Source organism: Pezoporus wallicus, unplaced genomic scaffold (assembly GCF_028554395.1).
Source record: "Pezoporus wallicus isolate ANWC-B61680 ecotype Strahan unplaced genomic scaffold, APGP_CSIRO_Pwel_v1 contig_6787, whole genome shotgun sequence".
In the NCBI taxonomy this organism is placed as follows: domain Eukaryota; kingdom Metazoa; phylum Chordata; class Aves; order Psittaciformes; family Psittacidae; genus Pezoporus; species Pezoporus wallicus.
Window position 1 is genome coordinate 1054349 of NW_026636951.1, and position 23307 is coordinate 1077655.

At 40.4% G+C, this 23307-nt stretch overlaps 1 protein-coding gene across 7 annotated transcripts in view; it reads left to right on the top strand.

Moving 5' to 3' along the window:
* Positions 1 to 7305: 7305 nt before the first annotated feature.
* The window catches only part of BLNK (B cell linker), a 103527-nt gene continuing 87525 nt past the window's right edge, over positions 7306 to 23307 (top strand). For 2 of the 7 annotated variants that reach the window (XM_057402275.1, XM_057402282.1), the window contains exons 1-2: positions 7306 to 7605; positions 17451 to 17513. In XM_057402275.1, coding sequence (XP_057258258.1) covers positions 7531 to 7605; positions 17451 to 17513 — 138 coding nt within the window. In that variant the 5' untranslated portion in view covers positions 7306 to 7530. Of the gene's footprint in view, positions 7606 to 12151; positions 12498 to 17450; positions 17514 to 23307 lie in introns of those variants that run through there. The other 5 variants (XM_057402274.1, XM_057402277.1, XM_057402281.1 and 2 more) reach the window with 5 other exon arrangements.

The window sequence follows — 23307 nt, forward strand, 5'->3', positions numbered from 1 at the left end:
TTTTGATATTTTAAGTTCCCCAGCTCAGGAAGAACATGGAAGAAATAGCTATCCTTCTCCAAACCTGTATGTTAAGCAGGAAGAAATACCTCTTAAAATCAGATGCAACTGATTTTATATATTTTATAAATATATATAACTGAAATTATATATTTTACATATCCTGTTAACAATGCATCCTAACAACAAATACGTCAATTATGACTCTGAAGTCTGTTCTGACTGAAGTTTTCTGGTTCAACGCACTATCTCAGTGAATTGAGTAGTAATAGTTCATTGCGGAAATTAGCATAAGCTCTTCTTGGTACCTGGTTGTACTGTAATATCAAAGGCTGTTCCAAAGGTTATGAGGGCTGAACAGAGCACAGTGGAAGTATGGGACAAGTGGGGAATGGAGACATAACCTCTGTGCCTATACTTCAAAGAAACATGCCACATATACATGACACTTGATATAAAGGCACATCTTTGTGCATTTTTATTTAATTCTAGCTTTCTTTTGGAAGTCATACTAAAGCAGATTTCTGAGAAACATCATTTGGAATTTTCTCTAACTACATTTAGCTGGAGATGGCCAAACTCATTGCAATGATGGAGAACTCTGGACTGGGAATCAGATGCAGCCAAAAAAACAAAACCACCACTCTGGTTCTTAGGGTAACTTCATGGCAGAGTCCAACACCTACAGGGGCAGCTTTTGTTGATGTGATGATGCATTAGTATGCCCACTGGGAGTTGAAGTATCAATTTGACATTTTTCCATTTATCTCATATCAAGAGTTATGTGCATGGTAAAAGACCTTTTACACATGTCAATGTGCAAACCTCAAAGAAATCAATACTGTTTAACTAAGAATTCATTATACTAACAAAATCCATCAAAAAAAACCAAAAACAAAATAATTTAAAACAAGCAGCAGCCACAGCTTTTCAAATTCAAGCTGCCTAGGAATATTATTTAAATTATAAGTTGAGACACTGAAATAATATTGGTTTTGTTTTGAAATTTACTCACTAGACTTTAATGCATATGAATGTTGCCAGACAGAAACCTGCTCATACACGTTTTCCTGTATTTTATCAGAATAGTCAACACACAGATGAATTTCAAAGAAGGAGAAGTTCTATAAAGAAACTATATAAAATGTAACTGCAAAAATGCCTGGCAAAATCTTGAAGCAGATTCTCCTGGAAGGCATGCTAAGGCACATGAAAAACAACAAGGTGCTTGGTGACAGCCAGCACGGCTTTACTAAGGGGAAATCCTGCCTGACCAATTTGGTGGCCTTCTATGATGGGGCTGTGGAACTGATGGACAGGGGTAGAGCAGCTGATGTCATCTACCTGGACTTGTGCAAAGTGTTCGACATTGTCCCACACGACATCCTTGTCTCTGAATTGGAGAGACATCAATTTAATAGATGGACCACTCAGTGGATAAAGAACTGGCTGGATGGGCACATGCAAAGAGTTGTGGTCAATGGCTCAATGTCCAGCTGGAGACCAGTAACGAGTGGTGTCCCTCAGGGATCGGTGTCGGGACCAGACTTGTTCAACATCTCTGCCACTGACATGGACAGTGGGATTGAGTGCACCCTCAGCAAGTTTGCTGATGACACCAAGCTGTGTGGTTCGGTTGATACGCTGGAGAGAAGGAATGTCATCCAGAGGGACCTTGACACGCTTCTGAGGTGGGCTGATGCCAACCTCATGAAGTTTAACCATGCCAAGTGCAAGGTCCTACACCTGGGTCGGAGCAATCCCAGGCACAGCTACAGGTTGGGCAGAGAAGAGATTCAGAGCAGCCCTGCAGAGAAGGACTTGGGGGTGTTGGTTGATGAGAAAATGAACATGAGCCGGCAGTATGCACTTGCAGCCCAGAAAGCCAACCGTATCCTGGGCTGCATCAAAAGGAGCGTGACCAGCAGGTCAAAGGAGGTGATCCTGCCCCTCTACTCTGCTCTCGTGAGACCTCACCTGGAGTATTATGTGCAGTTCTGGCGTCCTCAACATAAACAGAACATGGAACTATTCGAGCAAGTCCAGAGGAGGGCCACAAGGATGATCAGGGGACTGGAGCACCTCCTGTATGAGGACAGGCTGAGGAAGTTGGGGCTGTTCAGCCTGGAGAAGAGAAGGCTGTGTGGAGACCTCATAGCAGCCTTCCAGTATGTGAAGGGGGCCTATAGGGATGCCTGGGAGGGACTCTTCATTAGGGACTGTAGTGACAGGACAAGGGGTAAGGGGTTAAAACGTAAACAGGGGAAGTTTAGATTGGATATAAGGAAGACGTTCTTTCCTGTTAGGGTGGTGAGGCACTGGAATGGGTTGCCCAGGAATGCTCCATCCCGGGCAGCGTTCAAGACCAGTTTGGACAGAGCCTTGGGTGGCATGGTTTAGTGTGAGGTGTCCCTGCCCATGGCTTGGGGGTTGAAACTAGATGATCTTAAGGTCCTTTCCAACACTAACTATTCTATGACTCTATAAATGATACAAGCCAGTATATGAATCAAGAGAAACAGACAGCAAGTTCTGCCAAGGTGTTCAAAAGAATAAAAATCAAAAAGTATCTCAGTTAAACTGCAAAGAATACTGAGTACTTGTGAAAAGTATCACAACCAAGCACTACAGCTTGCAAAAAAAAAAACAACCAAAAAAACAAATCAAAGAGAATTTCTAATGAACAATGTCACCTTTGTAGCATGTTGGGGTTTTATTACTGTTGTATTTCATTGTACTAGTTAAAAACATGAATTTTTGAAAAGGGTAAAGAAAAGTAGGTGCAAAATTCAGGTTACAAACAAATACCTATGAGAATAAGTACATTTTTGATGCATGGTTAGATGTGGGAAAAACTGGCAGAATCTGTTGCTAGATTCAAAGAGAAGGTCAAGCTAGCAAACATATAAATAGATTTTAGAAGGCTGAGTGATAACAAAAAGCAACTGTCCCTAAGAATAGTTTTTATGCCATGTACCTACACTCTGTAACAAAGCAAGCAAAACAGAAAACCTAGTGTTTGGCAACAATTAAAATTCATCTGAAACAACATGACATACACACCCAAAAAAAAAAGAAAAACCAAAACAAAAAACCCACACCAAAACCAGAACAACAGACATCTACAAAACTCATATGCTCATTTTATCATTTTACAACACGAAAGCCTTCATAACATTTGGGCTGTCATTGATATATTAAGGCTTCTTATGGTTTTCTCTGCTATAAGGGGAGGAAAACACCAGGACAGAAGATAAGATTTGCAAAGATCCATAAAGTACTGACGCAGGTAGAGTTCCCTTTGGCCTCTGAAAAACTCCCTAATTGACTTCCTTATATAAATCACCATTTTTTTAAATAAATAAAAGTCTACTTCAGTCATAAATGGAACCCAAGACTCTTGAATTCCATTTTCATGCCTCATGTAACCAGACAATATAGCAGAAAAAAAACCCCTATGCAACTAGAACTCAAAACCCAATAGTATATGTTGCCAACACTGCAGTATGTGTTGTCATATGGAATCATGTACAGCTATTAATTCCTTTTATTCCTGCAAAACCAGGAAAATTTTGTTGAGTCTGACATGTTTCAAATCAAGCTCTGAGATAGGTCACACCATTACAAAAGTTGTTATGGATTTGGCATTGCAGTTTTATTATTGTAAGAACAGATGTCCATTTTAAGCAATACAGCACTGCCGCATATGAAGAAGTGATTCTGAACACCTTCTTGCTGCATAACTTCTGGAAATTCAAAAAGAACTTCCAAAAAACAAATGCTGAAAACTAAATTATAAAAGCGCATGGCAGAATGCAATGAAGTTAAACCATCTTAAGTACACAATTACTCTCTGCAGAAATATTTTTGTAAGAATTTTGTGTCAGCACTTACCTGTGGCACCATACAAAAAGGCTGTGACACTTCCCTCACTCATAGGTTCATCCAAAGTCCACCAAAGTCATTGTGGCTCCTGAAACATTAGTAAGAGAAAACCAGAAGGGAATTAAAGATCCGCAATTTGGCAGGAGAAAAAAAAAAAAAGGAATATATAACAAATATGAGAGTAAATGGAAGTATTTAATTAGTCTTCAGTGGAAAAGATTGCAACCAGATGCTTAATTTTGATAGCAGGCACAGCAGGATCAGAATACTTATTACTGATATTAAGATGGGTTAGAAATTTAAATAAGAATGGTATAATAAAATTCTTGATACAGATTATGTAGAGAACTAGCCAAAGCATTTTCCTTGAACTCTGAGCAGTATGCATTCAGCACATACTGTAGGTCAATAAAGTGACAATAACTAAAGAAGGGCAAACATCCATCTTTTAAGGTGAGGGGCTGTACTGCGATTGTGTGTCAAGGTCGAGGGGGAGGTGAGGCAGGGACTATAAGGGTGGCTTCTTTGAGAAGTTGCTAGAAGCTTCCCCCATGACCAATAGAGTCAGTTCCAGGCAGCTCTAAGATGGACCCACCACTGGCCAAGGCCGAGACCATCAGTGGTAGCACCAGACAGAGGAGTGAGAACATGTGAGGGAAGCAGCCCTGCAGACACCAGGGTCAGTGAAGAAGCAGGGAGAGGAGGTCCTCCAGGCACTTTAGCAGAGATTCCCCTGCAGCCCGTGGTGCAGACTGTCCCCTACAGCCCATGGAGGTCCACAGTGGGGCAGGTGGATGCGCAAAGGAGGCTGTGACCCCATGGGCAGCCCACGCTGGAGCAGGCTCCTGGCAGTACCTGTGGCCCCATGGAGAGAGGAGCCTGTGCTGGAGCAGGTTTGCTGCAGGACTTGCGACCCATGGAAGGGACTCACACTGGAGCAGTTTGTGAAGAACTGCAGCCTGTGGGAAGGACTCACATTGGAGAAGTTCAGGGAGAACTATCTCCCATGTGAGGGACCCCGCACTGCAGTCCTCCCCTGAGGAGGAAGGAACAGCAGAGACAAATGTGTGGAGAACTAACAACATGTAGTCCCCATCTCCCTGCAGCACTGAGGGGGAAGGAAGGAACAAACAAGAGGAATTACAGATGCGTGGAACAAACAAGAGGAATTAGAGGTGTGTGCACGTCTACGGGGGTATGATATAATAGGCATCGCAGAAACATGGTGGGATGGCTCCTATGACTGGAGTGTTGGAATGGAAGGTTACAGGCTCTTTAGAAAAGACAGGCCTGGCAGGCGGGGAGGGGGAGTTGCCCTTTATGTTAGGGATAGGCTGGAGAGTATGGAACTGTCTGGGGACAGGTGAGCAGTTAACAGAGAGTTTGCGGGTCAGGGTTAAAGGGAAAATAGCTATGGGAGACATTACTGTGGGGATCTGTTACAGACCGCCTGATCGAGGAGAACCTGCGGATGAAGCACTCCATAGACACACAGGAAAAGCCTCACGCTCTCAGGCCCTTGTTCTCATGGGTGACTTCAACCACCCTGACATCTGTTGGAAGGACGGTACGGCCCGGCACAAGCAATCCAGGAGGTTCCTCGATTGTGTGGAAGACAACTTCCTTCTGCAAGTAATAGAGGAGCCGACAAGGAGAGGTGCCATGCTTGACCTCGTGCTCACCAACAGGGAAGGGCTCGTTGGAAATGTGACTCTCCAGGGCAGCCTTGGATGCAGCGATCATGAGATGCTCGAATTTGAGATCCTCAGGACAGTGAGAAGAGCGTGCAGCAAGCTCAGTGCCCTGGACTTCAAAAGAGCAGACTTTGGCCTCTTCAGGAACCTGCTTAGGAAGGTTCCATGGGATACAGCCCTAGAGGGCAGGGGGACCCAAGACTCTTGGTTGATACTGAAGGATCACCTGCTACAAGCTCAGGAGTGCTGCATCCCAACCAGAAGGAAGTGCAGCAGGAGGGCCAGGAGACCTCCTTGGATGGACAAGGAGCTCCTGAGGAAAATTCAGATGAAAAAAGAGGCTTATAATAAGCGGAAGCAAGGACAGGTGACATGGGAGGAGTACAGGGATGTTGTCCGGGAAGCTAGGGACCAGGTTAGGAAAGCTAAGGCCCAGTTAGAATTAAACTTGGCTAGGGATATTAAGGATTACAGGAAGGGATTCTACAGGTACATAGCAAATAAAAAACAGACTAGGGAGAACATAGGCCTCCTCAGGAAGCTCTCGAGAGAACTGGCTACACAGGATTTGGAGAAGGCTGAGGTTCTGAATGACTTCTTTGACTCAGGACTAGCAGATGTCCAGGATTGGCACAGTTAAACTAACTGATAAGTAGAAGGGCAGGATGATTGCTATGTTTGTGGCGTTAATAAACCCACTAAGCTGGTGAAAATACCTACTGGGGAGTATTCTGGACTAGCTGATGTCCAGGATGGGAGCAGTTAAACTAGCTGAGAAGTAGGACAGGATGATTGCTATGTCTGTAATGTTAATTAAGCTGGTTATGAAGATTGTTGGGAAAAGTAAACGACCCTTAAAGACCACCATCACATTTTTGTATGCAGGCGGGAAACTTTCTGGAAAATGATGCAATATGCCCAGTGGCCATATAAGGATGGCCTGCATGGCAATACAGCGACACACGTTAGGAGGAGCTATTCCCTGTGTCTCCCGGCTCCGCAATAAAGAGTACCTGCTTGTCAACTTGAAACTCTGTTGGCAAGTTTGCTCCTGGAGTTTTCTCCGAATCAAAATGAACATCTGATTCACACTGAGAAAATATCTGCAAATCATTTTAATACTCAATGCATGTTTCAAGTAGGGTCGCACTGGGATGTGTTTTGGCGTTAATCATATTCATTTTGTTAGTAACATGGATGTTGAACAGCAAGAGTACTTCAAAAGTACATGGGAATATTGTAGAGACAGAAGTGGCTACTACAGGACAAAGAACAGCATACTGAGATAGGTTTGGCCACCCTATTTTTAAATTAAGATGGATCCAAACTGGAGTGTGCTGAGAATGAAAAGACTGAACAAGTTTCCTAAATTTCTACATATGGACAAATGCTAATGAAACTTGGTTTGCTTCTTCAGGGAAGAGATGTCCATGTCCCGCCCATATGGAGTTTAGACAGCAATTATCCTTATAAACAGACACTTTCTCTTGCACCCTCCAGCAGTAGAGCACAGATATTAGAGTTCTTCCTCCTGCTGTGCCACCCATGGACATGGTGAACCTGAATCCCTAGTTAGAAAAACAGGTTACCAAACTGGTTTCCAAGACTGAGCCATTTTGGTCTAGTTGTATGTGATCCTGCCCCTCTGCTGAAGCCCTGCCTGAGGTCCCTTCCAGACCAGATTTCTGTTGATTGTGTTATTTTTATTTCCTGTTAAATGAAAAAAAAAAAAGACATAACCAATTAGCAAAACTTTATCAAACTTCTACACAGATAGCTGTAAGTAAGCCTTCATTCTCTGACATTCTCCTTAGACTTATTCAGACTATGAGATTATTCTAGCTTTTTACTTTAAGAATGTTTTCCTCCCACCCACTATGAATGCCAAGCCTGTCAATCATGCTAACAACAACAAAATACATATGGGACAGTTTAAGGAGGAAGAACAGACATGAGAAACTGCTCCTTTAACTCATTTGGAACCAACTCCAGCACGCGTGCCTGGGAGAAGAAAAATGAGTATATGGTAAGTCATGTTGCTTTCATTATTTTTTTACAAAATGGGCAAAAAAGGCAGTGACAATGATTCATATTTTATATACAGTAACGCTTCACTGAGTTATTTTGTTCAAGTATATTTTCCCCAAGAGCAGTATTCCAGCGTTACATCCAGTAAAATAAGTTGCTTGCAGCTGCTATGGGTTTTTGCAAAGCAGAACTTGATTTTGAAAGTTTTGAAATAAGTTTAACACATTTAGCGCTTATGTTCATGAAAATATATAGCTGTATTTAGTGTTTAGTAAGAGATGACAGTGGTATGATCTAGGAATCAGGTTTTATACTGCTTATTAACTGTTTCTATGAAATCAAAAACTGAGAACTTACTTTATGAAACTCCAAGAAGCTGTAGCCTGTAAAAACATGTATTTTATGTGGCTTGCATGTTTTAAAAAGTAGAAAAAAAAAAGATAAAATCATTGAAATATATATTTTAAAGGTGTGTTAACTCTGCTTTACATACAAGTTATGCATGAGAGTGAATTTCTGTTCAGGTCAAATTACGTGGTGTGTAAAATGCACACAAGAACTACGACTCTTCTGAAATTTGGTAGTTCTCACGTACTAGACATCATTTTTACTTAGGGCTCCAGAAAAAAAAAATTTAATTTCTCAATGTACAGAATCAGATTTCTGTCCTTTTTTTTGAGAAGTGAAACTAAACAGTAAGGATGAAAATATTAATATGTCCAGTTAGATATAAGTTTAAAATGACACATTACACTCTGCACATGTACCCAAACACATTTTTGACTCTGCCAGTACCCATGCCAGATCAAGATGCTCCAGAGAATATTCAGTAGCAAATGAGCATGATCTGCCCAGGGCTAGTGCTTGTTGTTATTCAGCTCTCTACAATCTGCTTGAAAGTTATGTGTAGGCACCTGGACATTTGAAGAAAACAATCTGTGGCCTGTCTTCACTTGGTGGACTTGAAGCCTGGATATTCTGCTCAAGATTTCCCCCACAGCCAACATGTGTTCAAGTGCACATATTTTTACTTGGATTGCATGTAAGTGATATACTGCACAGAGTAACTAGAAATATGAGGTAAATAAGTAGAATTGGTAATCAAATCTGGGGTCCTTCTAGCCAACAATTCTTGAAATAATCCCCTTGAGGGCAGTGGAAAGCAAGCGTAAGTGCATGATAATTTTCTCCATTTTTGTTGCACACACTTAAGGAAAGAAAACTACAGCATTGATCAACATCAGCATCAAAAGACTAGCTACAGGATTTCAGATGAGCCTCCCCGCATACCTGCTGGGTTTTGTTGTTGTCGTCATCATTTTTAATCTAAAACACTAATGGCAAAATATTTCTTGTGAGCTACAGTCCCCGTGGTTCAATCACTTCTGCTACAGCCCCTTTCGGAACCCAAAACTGAATATAACCTTTCCAAATAGATCTCTGTCTCTCTCAGTGAAGAGGTGAACTCCATAAGCACTGGCCTCTTGAGAACACTCTCCTTACAAGCCAGAATACAAATTAAGGCAATGTCAGCACAGGCAACGAAAGGAGAATTAGACAGAAGGTAGTGCTGGGGCAGAGCAATCAGAGGTAAGCCAGGTGGGTAAGAGGGAGGCCTGGGCACAGGAGGTGGGTGAGCTGACAGGGCACAGCTTCAGCTCACACTGCAGACGACCAAGCAGTGTAGGAATGCGACAGTGGAGGGCAGCAGGCAGCAAGGAGCAGCTCCTGGCATACCAGTACTTCTGCAAATGCTAGTGGCCTAATGGGCAATCGTAGGAAGAGGAGGAGCAGGTACTGCTGGCAGCATGCACTGAATTGCAAAACCCTTAGCACACTATTTTTAATTGGCCTTTGAGATGTTCTGAACTGCTTACACCTACTCTGTAACCAAACCCAGCCTGCACTGCATAAATAGCAGCTTTGCTGTGCTTCACCTTATTCACGTTTCACACCTGATGCCATCTGTTATTTTGTTGCTTCCCCACTGCAGCCATTAAGCCTACAACTGATGTATCTCCCACCCAGCTGCTTCCCACCTCCACCATACATGAAGACCCTGGCGTATAAGCTGACACAATTAATTACTCCTGCTTTCAAACTAGGCAAACAAAATCTACTGAGGAATACTTGCACCTCTTTCCACTGGTCCTCGCACACAGTAAAAGAGTATCACTCCCTCCTGTCATCCAGGGAGATGTTACCCCCTCCCCCCCCCCCCTTGGAACAACTCAGCCAACACTAGGAAACATTAACCACTATGAAACACTACGGAATTCCACATCATTTTTCTTACAGTGTGCCACCAGGCACTTGGAGATTATTCCGAGGCAGCCAAGTTTCAGTTGCAAGAGCTTCTATCTCAATTCTGCATTTCTGAAATTCCAGGAGTTGAGTTTTGCCAGATTCGATATTCTGCAGTCACAAGACAGCAAACTGGCAGCAATTGACCTGTCAGTCACTCTAACAGCAAAAAAGCCATGCAAGAAAATCTGAAGGATAGCACGAGACATTTCAACTTAGCTGAAATACACTTTAATCTTTGAACATGTGCCCCAAATCCATTTTGCACTGGGCAATAAAACAGGAAGAGTAACTGGAAAGCAGAATATAACATTCCTTCGTCTCCAGCCTTTTATGGAAGCTTTCATGTTTGTCCTGTTGTGGTGACTCAGAACTGCTGAGCAAAATAATCTGGGTTTGTTTCAGCAGCTGCAGCTGCATCTTTGCAATTTTATTGCCCATTCTATAAAGCAATGTCTCAAGCATTTCCCCCTTGCTCCATTTTAGAAGATGCACCCTGCCCCCCCTCTCCAATTTAAGAATTGCATATGCTGCTCCTCCCAAACTTCATTCTGTGTTAAAGCTGAAGAGGCAGAGAAGGGCAGTGAGCGGGGCAGGCATGCAGCTCAGAGGAGATGGCTGGAGGGACAGGGGTGGGAAAGGGCAGAAGTTCCCATCCTGAGCCTCATCTGCTCTCCTCTCTCTTAACTCCATCTGAGCCCCAGCCTCCCATAAAAACATTTGTCTTCCTCCTCCTGCAGCCCAGGAGTGATTCGCGGCTGTGCCTGCCCAGACCACTGCACATCTCCCTCACTAAAGGACAACAGACATGGATCCAAATTAGGAATCATTGGTGTAGCATATCTCATAAGTACGCATGCAGCACATGTAGAAACTACACCCAAACCAGCAAGTCCCTGAGTTCAAAATGGTTGTCAACTGGGAGAATACTATGGAATTCTTACATGCTTGCCCTGTTTCTATACAGCTTTCTAGGTACCACACTTCTGACCACAGTCAGAAAATAAGATGCCAGGCTGGATGAACTTGTGGTCTGATTCTGTACAAGCATTTTATGCTAGCCCTACCTTGTGAAAAGATAATGTAGCACTGGAATGAATTTATTGAGAATTTGTTCTTTAGCAGTAATTATGGGAATAAAGAATGTGATTCTTTGATGTGAAAATATGGAAGTAAAACTTCCGCAACTGAGCTCTGTTTTTAATGTCTAAACACCACTGCACAATATGTCAAAACCCACAAGCAAAACAAATACAATCTGAAGGCAAATCCAGGCAGCTGGATCAAGGAGTTCAGCTTAGGGGAGAGACAGCTATTACTAACTGGTTTTGTATAGATATAGAATCATAGAATCATAGAATAGTTAGTTTTGAAAAGGACCTTAAGATCATCTAGTTCCAACCCCCCCTGCCATGGGCAGGGACACCTTATGCTAAATCATATCTCCCAAGGCCTCGTCCAACAGGTCTTGAACACCACCAGGGATGGAGCACCCACAACCTCCCTGGGCAACCTATTCCAGTGCCTCACCACCCTAACAGGAAAGAATTTCCTCCTTATATCCAATCTAAACTTCCCCTGTTTAAGTTTTAACCCCTTACCCCTTGTCCCGTCACTACAGTCTCTAATGAAGAGTCCCTCCCCAGCATCCCTATATGCCCCCTTCAGACACTGGAAGGCTGCTATGAGGTCTCCACACAGCCTTCTCTTCTCCAGGCTGAACAGCCCCAACTTCATCAGCCTGTCTTCATACGGGAGGTGCTCCAGTCCCCTGATCATCCTCGTGGCCCTTCTCTGGACTTGTTCCAACAGTTCCATGTCCTTTTTATGTGGAGGACACCAGAACTGCACACAATACTCCAGGTGAGGTCTCACGAGAGCAGAGTAGAGGGGCAGGATCACCTCCTTCGACCTGCTGGTCACGCTCCTTTTGATGCAGACCAGGATACAGTTGGCTTTCTGGGCTGCAAGCGCACACTGAAGCCGGCTCATGTTCATTTTCTCATCAACCAACACCCCCAAGTCCTTCTCCGCAGGGCTGCTCTGAATCTCTTCTCTGCCCAACCTGTAGCTGTGCCTGGGATTGCTCCGACCCAGGTGTAGGACCTTGCACTTGGCATGGTTAAACTTCATGAGGTTGGCATCAGCCCACCTCAGAAGCGTGTCAAGGATGGCATTCCTGACGAAGGAGTTGCCATATTTAAACCTCTAAGATGGTGATGGCAGAAATGTTTTATAACCAATTTCAGCAGAATTTAACTAATTTCAGTGATGACAGATATTTGTATATGTTGATATAATAATTTACAGTTTCCTTACACTGGAAAGAGTTACAGAAGATTACTGGTACTTCCTAAATCATCTTTTATATGCGTTCACTTTAAGTGAGCAAACAGGAAAAAAATTGCAAAAAGGACTTCCTCCTAGGGTTTCTAAAACAGCTCAGTAAAAACCAGTGAAGCAACAGTTCAGTGTTACTCATAGATCAAGTCTTTCTCACTGGATAGCAACATGGCCACAAAACTACCATCTCAAGAGGAATTTGAGAACTGGACAGCTTTTCAAGTTGCAGATCTCCTAAGACAGGTACTGAATGTATAGGTAACACTTTAGACAGCCCAGTCTAGCTAGCAGAAGCTCTTACTGGATTTATCTTTGAAAAACAGGTATCTTACCCTAAAACTAGCACAGATATTCCAAAGTACTGAAAACAGATTAGTCAGCAATTGTCATCCCCAAGAACTTATTAATTTTACGTATTTCCTGGTGCTCTCCTGTTTTTTATAGAAATCTAATTCATAGTAGAAGCTGCTAGCTAAAATCGTCTACAAGGCAAATCATATAAAAATGTTCACTTACAGTGATATCTCTTATAATAGAAAAAGTATTTAATGCCCCAATTTATTTCCTGCTGGGAAGAGAGAAATGTTTCACTGAAAGTGGGTCTAGATTTTATATTTGAATATTGCTTTAGAATTTATAGCTTGTCAATAAGAATCTACTGTTCATCTTTTCTTTCCAATGCATATATACCAATGGTAGTTGATAGATATTGTTTAAATTTAAGATTTAAATTGAGATTTTTTTATTGGTGGTGTTTTGGTGGTTTTTGGTTTGGTTTTTTTTTTGGGCAGAGGGGTGTTAAATCATTCCTTTGTCTGTACATTTCCTAGTTCTGCAGTGTCATTTTTAGCATATGTAAAATAACCTGAATTGCACAAAATAGTCATCCTTTTACTACTTGGATAATCTCCTCCAAAATACATTAAATATATCCTCTGTGATACATTCTTTTTTCGTATCAGATTTTTTCCTTGTAAGTACTGAATACTGTGACTCAGGTTTTAGACTTCTACCTGTGTTAACTTACACAATAAACTCCATTTTGATATGTGGTCTCATTTTACATTCCTTTTGGGGTTTGGTTTGGGTCTTTTTAATGCAAATTTGTCTATACAATTTTATATATAGGATTTATCTGTCTTGTGTTCATCCTACTTCTAAATGTAGCACTGATCCATTAACTGCTTTACACCAACAGTGAGAATGTATCATTAAGTTTTCTCACCCTTTTCAACTGATGGAGCATACATTCTTTATCAAGGAAAATAATGCAGTGTAATGAAGTGTTTCTACAAGATTCCAGTTTGTAGTCATGTAAAAAATAAGCCAAAGTTTAGAATGTCCATGATATATTTTTATTTCTCCATTTTGCCTTGTGCAGAAATAAATATGCTTGTTCATGTACAGATTAAAAAAAAAAAAAAAGCAAAACCAAGCGACAAACAAACCAACCCCAGAGTTTTACAATCCAGATGTATCACAGGTGGGTCACTATCCCCACACTGAGAAAGCTGATCTGTTCTATAGAATTAATTCATACCATAATGATAATGTATCAGCTAAACTGTGAACGTATTACTGTGAACAGCTACTCAGAGGATTAATTAGCTCAAAGCCTTTCAGCTTAAAGGAAATCAGACTAATTAACAGAAGATATAATGATTTTAAAGTACCCTGCAATTCTACAGCAGAATACAAGGTAGAAAATTAATCACAATTGTTCAACAACACAGAGGCTTCCAGGGAAATTTCAGCAGGCACACCGTAACTACTGGCTTCATACTTGCTAAGAGAGAATCTTCCAACTTTATAAAAAGCTGTTAAAGCCTATGCTTACATTCGCATCACTGATTAAAGCAGCTAAGTGATCTAATTACTACAGTATAACCAATATTAAGTACTTGGCCATTCTGCATATCAAAGAGTAGCACTGTGAAATAGCAGCCATTTGCCTGCAGCCACCATGTACAGAGCTGTTCAGTTCTTGCTACCAGCTCTCCAGAGGGCCACAGCACCAGACACTACCATCATTTCCACAGTCAGCTAACATGCCGGGGCCTGTGCTAGATCTCCCCTGCTCCAAGACTGGCCATACATGTGCATGAACCCTAAAATAATGCTGTTAAGGTTGCAGAAACAAGCACTTAAATGTGACAGAGCTGGGATTACCTCTATAACCTGAATTTACCCTCTTTTACATACATACCATGATAGTCTGTAATTGCTTCTTCATGTACTACCTTTTCTGTTCGCAAAAGCCTTCCTCTTTCGATACAGAGAAACTGGTATGTTTGGGCAGTACTCTGGACCATTACAGAAATTGTAAGGTGTGCAACGCCAGTGCTTGCTAAAAAAGAGAATGAATTCATGGTGACATTAATTAATTCTGCCTTGAAATATCAGATTCCGTCAGTACCCCAGCATTTTAACCTGAAGCCATGAAAGTCAACCAGAAAACACATGATAATTCTGAGAGCTTGACTTGAAATTTCAGGCTCCAATTTGCAGAAGTGGTGAGAGGTGAGATTTGCAACCACAGTGGCAGCTCTGCTCAGAAGATAAAAATGCCAAAATATTGAATATGCAAATATACATGTATAGCTCACAGATCCTAAATAACTATAATTAGGCATACAAAACCACTGAATACTGTATGAGTTTTATCATGCCCCTCAATCCCCCTTACTAATAGTTTTAATCTCACAAAAAACAAAACAAAACCAAAAAACAAAAAACCCACAGAAAACCCAGTTACTTAATGTCTCTGAAGCAACTGGACAATAAAATGGGTGTTGTGGAACAGTTCAGAACAAAGAAAAATGCAATTCTGAATTCAAAGAAGGTTTGAATAATGTACAGTACAGGTATACAAGATAGCAGACAAGCAGTGAGCACTAAACAGAACACAATATATCAAAGGGTGGTTCAGGAAAGTCACATCAGTTTCTCATGCTGTGGTTGAGGCTGGGTCTTCTAGAGCAGGTATACTGAGGTTGGTGCCATAACATACATGTACAAGGCATATGTGCAGTGCAATTTTAGCATGTCCTTAACTTTGCCTTAATGATGTTTCCAAGATAGATTTTTGTGTGTCATAACTACAAAAGTTATTAACTAGCCATTTCCAGCCTCATGAAAGGCATTTGCATGAAATTAACAACTTCACTACTAAAAAAATAATCAAATAATTTTTACTTTTTTCCTCAAAAGTAAGTGAGCATAATAATGGAAACCTGTTAGCCATGTGCATGTATTTCCCTGTTATCTTGCTTCTATGCTATAATTGCAATTACACTGAGATATTCCATGTTGCATTCAGTTTATCTGCTTCCTCTGTTTGACATGTAGTCTAGTCCCTGTTCTCAGCACTGATCTTAATGCTGTGGAGTTAATCTATTCGTAAGAAAATGAAAAGTTCTGTGGTCATTATTAAACACAGTAGTGACACATCTGCTTGTCTGACAAGCTAACAACATAGAACAAATAGAGTAAAAATCTAATTTTACTTTACACAAAGGTTACATGCTTGATTAACAGCATAAGACAAAACACAAAAGCAAACCATCATGGCCAATAATTGGAGATAAAGCAAATAACTAGAAATAGATGGGCAACAGCCAAGAGCAGAACGTGTGCATTACATTGATTCTTTTCCTATCCTCCAACATCAGTGCAACTGATGGTAAATTAACACATCCCACAACCATTGGTCCAACACCCACAGTAACCCTCTTCTCTGAATTGTGATCTAATCTGTATTGCGAATGAGCAAAACTCTCTTACTCATACAAAAGAACAATTTATAAACTCAAGCATATTGGCTTATAGGCAAAACAAAATATCTGAAATTCTGAATACGAAATTTTCATATCAAAAAAGTAAATAAAATACACTTTGTTTTTAAGTGGGATCAGTTTTAAGTATTGTAAAAATAAAGAATAATATTAGAAAAGCCATATAGGAATATTTATATAAGAAGAATTTATTTTCACTAATATTTCTGTGTTAGTAGTTGGTAATTACTGCTACAGAAATTTACCGCTAAGCATTACAAATACTTAAAAGCTCATTTCAAATGCGCTACATTTTAAATAATAGAGTTGTAATTTTTTTACCACTTTCACAGAATCATAAAATGGTTTAGGCTGGAAGGGACCTTAAAGATATCTAGTTTCAACCCCCAAAGGTGTCCAAAGGGTATTCAAAACCCCATCCAGCCTGGCCTTGAATGCTGACAGGGATGGGGCATCCACAATTTCTCTGGGCAATCTGTCCCAGTGTCTCACCACCCTCGAATCAAAAAATTGTTAGCTAATGTCTAATCTAAATCTCCCCTTTCTATGCATAACATTGTAATTTCTTTGAAAAGCCAGGCTAAACCATCTAACATGTAGTGAGATTGTTGAGACATCTTCAGCCCTGCTCCATTCCTTGCTACTTTTAAAAAAAGGAAATCCAGTGTGTGCACTTTTTTTCCAAATTACTATTAAGCTTTCTGTCATAGATACTACTTCCAGACATTCCTGTTTCACTTCAATTTATAATCAACATCAACTTTCTTAAAAAAACACCACAACCATGTTACAGAAAAGAAATCCCGTTTCTGAACCTGAATTATTTCCAGCAATGCCCATCTATCATGGGAGTTGCAAGACACACTTAGCCCAGTCATCTGGTGCTGAAACCAAGCTACCAGCCAGAGCATAGAGAGGTTGGTAAACAGACATGTAACAGACCTTTCTCTTAGATAGCCTTAATTTTCCAGCAGTCAGTGATATAACCACTTCCTGAATTGATTACACAGCTACTGATGGACTTTTGTCACAAGCTACATTTTAACCTGTTTCTGATGCTGGCCTCCTCTTATATCCATAGCAATTAAAGTTCCACAGTGTATTTCTGTTGGGCTCATTGTTCCATTTGAGTTACATTTGCTGCTTTATAATTCCATCTTGTCTACTTCATTCATGATATTCTTGTTAAGAAGTAATATTGTATCTTATCTCTGATGTGGGAGTCACTACCTATTTCTAATAATTACAGTTATTCTCTCCAATACTCTTTTTCTAATTATCCATGTCAAATAGTATAAAAATTTCCACAACCTCAAGTATTTGAGCATGGAAATATTAATTAGTTTGTTTACAAATGTCAAGTTTTATACTTTTGTAATAATTCTACTTTTTCTCACCTCAGTTTGGAATGCCTGAATCTGCTGTGGTTATAGAAAAACTGGGCATGAATGGATCTCATTTCTTGGTAAGCAAATATTTCAGAAGAGCTATCATTCAAGCATATTTCAGCATGAGGCTTGTATTTCTTACAGTGCCAGGAAATAATATAATATTTTTCTTCCTCATACACACTTCATCAGTTGCTCTGATTTTCCACTTTAGTGGGTTGATTTACGTCTCTAACTCGAGGAACACCCTACACAACAGAAAAACAGCCTGCCCCATCAGAGAGTGTGCAGATATATAGAATCAGCCATTAGCAGAGAGCTATAACAGGGGATGTCTCATGAAGTATGACTTAGAGGAATTCAGGGCTTTTTAAAGAAAATACATATTTTTTAAAGCCATTGTTTATGTAATAGCTTTGTCATAAAACTTGCATGATTAAGAACATTTATCAGTACAGAATTCTACATGAATTTTACAATAGAAGTTTACAGATACCAGGAACAATTTTTGAAAAAAAAAAATCTGATAACTTCCTATATGGACCGTTGAAGAATTTTTTGCGTAAGAGTGTGGTCAACTGATTGCAACTAATTAGAAGAGAGGAATAGAATAATGAACTGGGGTGAGTCCTCTACTTCTAATTCCATTTGCGTAGGTGCTGAAGTAAAATACCTTCAAGATCTATTTGAAAGGTAAAATAATTGTTATATTTATGCACTGCAGAGAAATCATGCTTGTTTGGCTCAACAAAACTGTTTCCTGGATGTATCAGGAGTTATATTTGCTGATTACATTAACAAGGGCTTCAATTCTACAAAGCAATTCATTAGATCACAGCTACTCAGGTGCACACAGGTTCACTTTGTTTAAAACTGCATGGTCACAGACTAAACCTGGGTTTTACTAACAGTTCATGCTAACATAGTAGGGCTAACAAAGCCAAATACAGACTGATTCCTGTCCTGTTCACACACTATACGTTGAATCGCTAAAGGTGCTGTAATCCCCATTGCCAGGGAGTGAAATTAAAGCTAAGAGTGAATGTGTTGGCTTCTTGTGCCTGCTGCAAGCAAATGCAGTGGAAAAGAATCTGACAAATATTTTCAGATATGAGTGGTAACCTAATCAAAACACAAGTGAAAAAAGCAAGGGGAACAATGAATGGTCTCTGGCGATGGTCTGTGATACAAAAGCAGTATGATTAAAAATGAAAGCGTCTGCCACTATGTTCTCCTAATATGCATTCTCTTTAACACATCTTTAAAGATTATTTTGCACTGCAGAAAACATGTCAGTGTATGTGTGATGCAATGAGCAGCATCCATTTTTGAGAGCATTGTAGAAAAAGTGAGACAGGTCTCGTACATGGCAGCAACCTTCTTACAGCTTTCATGTGTTCTTTAATTGATTTTTCACTAGCATTGTCAATATAATAAGTAGGTATACTTGAAACAGAATTATGAAAATACTGAAAAAATTATGATTCAAGAACCTATATTATGCTATCATTAACAGCAATATCTAAAAAACTACAAGATACTGTTCTATGTACAAGTGAACATGTATATTAACTTGTAAGTAATTCAATCAATATTCCAGATTTTTTATTCCAAGCTCCTAGCCTAGTATACAAGAAACCTGCACTATTCCAAGAATGAAAAGTTCCTTCAATGTTCGGAGGTGTATAATTTCAAAAGAGCACCCTTAGTAGATCCACCTTAACAATAGGAGAGAGTAACCAGGTGGCCAAGGTACACACTTCTACTCAGAAAATCTGAGTTTCTGTCTACACCACTTCAAGCACCATACCCTAAGCAGATCAACTTTTTTGCATAGAGGTGTCTGGAAATCCAAAATTCAAAAATCCTGATTCTCTTATTGTGTCTGTTTATTATCCTTGGCAAGAACCTTAGGTTTTGCACCTCAGTTTATCATCTAGTTATAAGGGACGTATGATTTATTTCACTACACTCTGGGGAAAAGCTGCCCATCTATCACTAGACAGCGGTGAACAACAGAAAAAAAGAAACAGCCTTCCCCCTGCCACCCCCACCCACCCCCCACCCCTCCCCCCCCCCCCCGAAAAAAACACTACACAACACAAATCATAAAACAAAACACTTGAGCAAGCCTAATGCCATCTACTCAATAGGAGTAGCAGGTTTACCTTCATGCATTAATTATTATTAAAAATCAAATACAAGCTTGCACCTACACAAGTGTGCACAGAGACACTATGCACATGTGTAGATGTCACAGTATCTGCACAGCATTTCTATGTGTCTACCTGATGTTAGATGGATATTTAGATGCAGATCTGTAGCACTGGACAGATAATCAGGTATCTGTCAGGTAGCACTGGACAGAAAATTCCTTCTAGTCTGGCACATAAAGAAGAAAGCAATTCTGTGGTGTCTTCCATGCCAAAGTAGTGAACTTTTCACACAGTCAGAGGCACAGTTTTCTGTTTTACCTTTGCAGGGTCAGAAAAACTGCTTTCTGCAGCAATACCCATGGGTGGGAAACATGTCAGAGTGCCCATGAGGGCTGAGAGCACAGCCTGAGTGGAGCCGACTCAATGCCTCCCAGTAGCCCTTCACAATTCTCAGACATGCTCTTCTTACTATAAAACTTCTCCAGCCAGCCCAAACCTCTGCCATGGCACTGACACCTTGATCACGTGCAGCACAGGCTTTTTGTGTTAGTGAGACATGCCAAGAACCAGAGAGGCAACACTCCTCTGGGCAGGCAGCATGCTGGCCAACTGGTGGGCCTCACTGGATGGTACATTACCTGGGAAGCAACACATGCCACCAGCGTGCTGCACATTTACCTCAGGACATAACCGCCAGCACACCAGATGTGTCTCTGTTTGCTGTGTGGTTTCAGTGAGGATACTCATCTTTTTTATTTTTCCATAGAAAGAATGTTGCCAAAAGCTGGGGAAATGCTGCACAAAGTAACTATCCTAGGGTTCACCACTTCACTAACACAAAACTTCTTAGGGGCCTTTCCTGCAAAACCCATCCTTTGTGTCAAATGCAAATTGCGTTTTATTTGAAAGTGAATCAGCTGGATTTATCAATACTAAGGTCTTTTTGAAGTTTAAAATGTTCGAAGTTGACTCATGCAGGCACTGCATCCACATAATCTGTGATAAGGTGGCCACAGTATCTTAAATCAATTTTTACTGGTTTCAGAATAGAAATAATCAACATTTATATAGAAATTTCTTTGAATATTTCTTGCCTTTGAGTGGCTAAAAGACAATTGTTTTTATAGCAATATTATATTATGCTTCATAAACATACTGAGTATCAAACTGATCTTTTATAGGAAACAAAATTACAGGCATTTTATAAAAATTTAGACGTAATAGCTCTTCTATAACATCTGTAGAATCTAAAATTGCAGAGGTGTGGTATGTTAGATCTGAAGTGCACTGTGCAATTTCATTTTTTAGCAATAGTACTATACCGGTGATCCTTATTCAATATGCAGGTCACATCTGAATGGTTCTAATTGAGTCCTAATGTGCGAATCAGCATTTAGCCGCAGCTGCATTGCAAAGAGAATATTATAGTCTCTCTTACTTTTTAATGTCTGAACTTGCTACACTGTACTCTGCTTTTCAGTTCCCTCTAAGAGTAGGTTACTTGTATGATGGAGTTTTTTAATTGTGTTTAATTCCGAGACAGATTGAAAAAGATGTAAAAAGCCAATGAATTTTGACTTAAACTTCAGAACTGAAAAAAGGTAGACTTTCTCATTGGATTTGTAGGTAGAATTAAAGAATTATTGAACATAGCAAAATAGTCAGACATTGATTCTGATCAACTTTTGTATATTTCTCCTCTTGTTATTTCAAAATGTGTTTTGAATCACACAGCTGGAATATGGGTGCCTTGGAGAAAACTAGACCCATTTTCTTTACCAATACACTATTGGGGATTTTTGAATAACATTTAGAGAATGAAATCTGTGCCTTCCTGTGGGAGACTCATACCTCCCTGCCAGTGCAAAACACTGCCAGAGCCTGCCAGGTTCAACTCACTGAGGCTGTACTTTAACATCCATTTATGACAGCACTGTACTGAGATAAAGCAACCATCGTCTCACTTCGATGCTCCTTCCCATCCCTGCAATGCAGAAGCAGCAGATGGGAAAAGACAGGAACCACATTTGCTTTCTCTAGTGACCACAATGACAGAACACACCATGCCTAGAGGCTCCTATGTTGCTATGTTAATGCTGCAGAGTCCCACAACACCTTAATCACTTCCCCACTTTCAGCTAAAAGAGTGTTTCCCAATACTGCCAGTGGTATTTTAGCAGCATCAGGTAGGGGAATCAGTAGAAGAACAGACTAAAATTGTTTTGGCCTGCTTGGATATCTGTTAAGAAGGAGCTAACCAGCACCAGGTTTTGTTTAGTCTGATCTGCCATCCATCCATCCATCCATCCATCCATCCTGTATACTTAGTTTCACAAATAAAATGCAGACCATGAACACCTTGAGTTCCCAGAAGGGAAGGGAGATTGGGGAGGGGGGAAGAAGGGGCGTGGGGTAGTTTCAGGGAAAGTGATATTACAGAAATACATATTTTCAGCTGCCAAACATTAATAGACCATGTAAATGCATTAATTTAATTGCCTTTTTGTACTGTTTCTACTCCTCTGATATTCTTTTCTCCTATTCACATTATCTAGCATCTGATACATACCACACTCTTCCCAGCACACTCTGCCAGGGCTGAGAACCACTTTTCCCCCTCTGCTTTACACATCCTTGCCTCCAACACCTGGTGCTCTGCTTCTGCTTGGCTTTTAGCCAGGGTCCTCCTTCTCTTTACTCCTCAATCAGGTCTTACTGTTCAGGACAGAGTTGGACAGAGTCTTGGGTGACATGATTTAGTGTGGGGTGGCTCTGCCCATGGGTGGGGGGTTGGAACTACATGATTTTAAGGTCCTTTCCAACCCTAACTATTCTATGATTCTATGAAAGGAAATTTCTCCTGTTGACACTTCTCATTGATTTGCAGTCCGACGGGCTTTCCTCATTTCCATCCTTCTCAGCTGTAGAGGCTCTCCATCAGAAGCAGCTGAGCAGGCTCAAATATAGAATCATAGAATAGTTAGGGTTGGAAAAGACCTTAAGATCATCTAGTTCCAGCCCCCCTGCTATGGGCAAGGATACCTCACACTAAACCATGTCACCGAAGGCTCTGTCCAGCCTGACCTTGAACACCGCCAGACCAGGCTAAAAGGGAAATATTTTACAGCTTCATATATCTGCTGCTTATCAGTCATCTTCAATTAAGTAGTAAGGTACAAGGACATTACATATTCTTATATCTTCACCAAAGCGTAAGTCATCTGTAAAGTAAAGCAAAATTTGCAAATTTATCCTTATTCTTCAAAAAACACCAAAAGATAAATATGAAGACAGGTTACTGAATGTAGATGTTTCTGAAATCCAGGCACTGTAAAGTAATGCACATAAGAAAAGTGATTTTAGCGATCAATTTATTAACTTCAAAATATATTAATATTAGTAAACATTCAAAGGAAAATCAGACTAAGAGGCAAAGTCAAACATCATCACCAGATTCCCATGAACGTTAGCTTAGAAACTGAATTTGTATCCAATCATTCCGAATTAATTTCCTGCTAAGTTTTTTCAAATATCTCAAAAACAATTTAATAAAACAGTCTAATGTCATAATCTAGCAATGTAATACTGTAGTAAGAAATCCCAAGCCAGTGCAAAAGTATTCATTGCAGGAGTGTCCCCCTAATTTTTTCTGTAACAGAACATTTCTATTCATATTCCAAATGGTGCTGCCAGAAATTATTTGAACATAAATTTG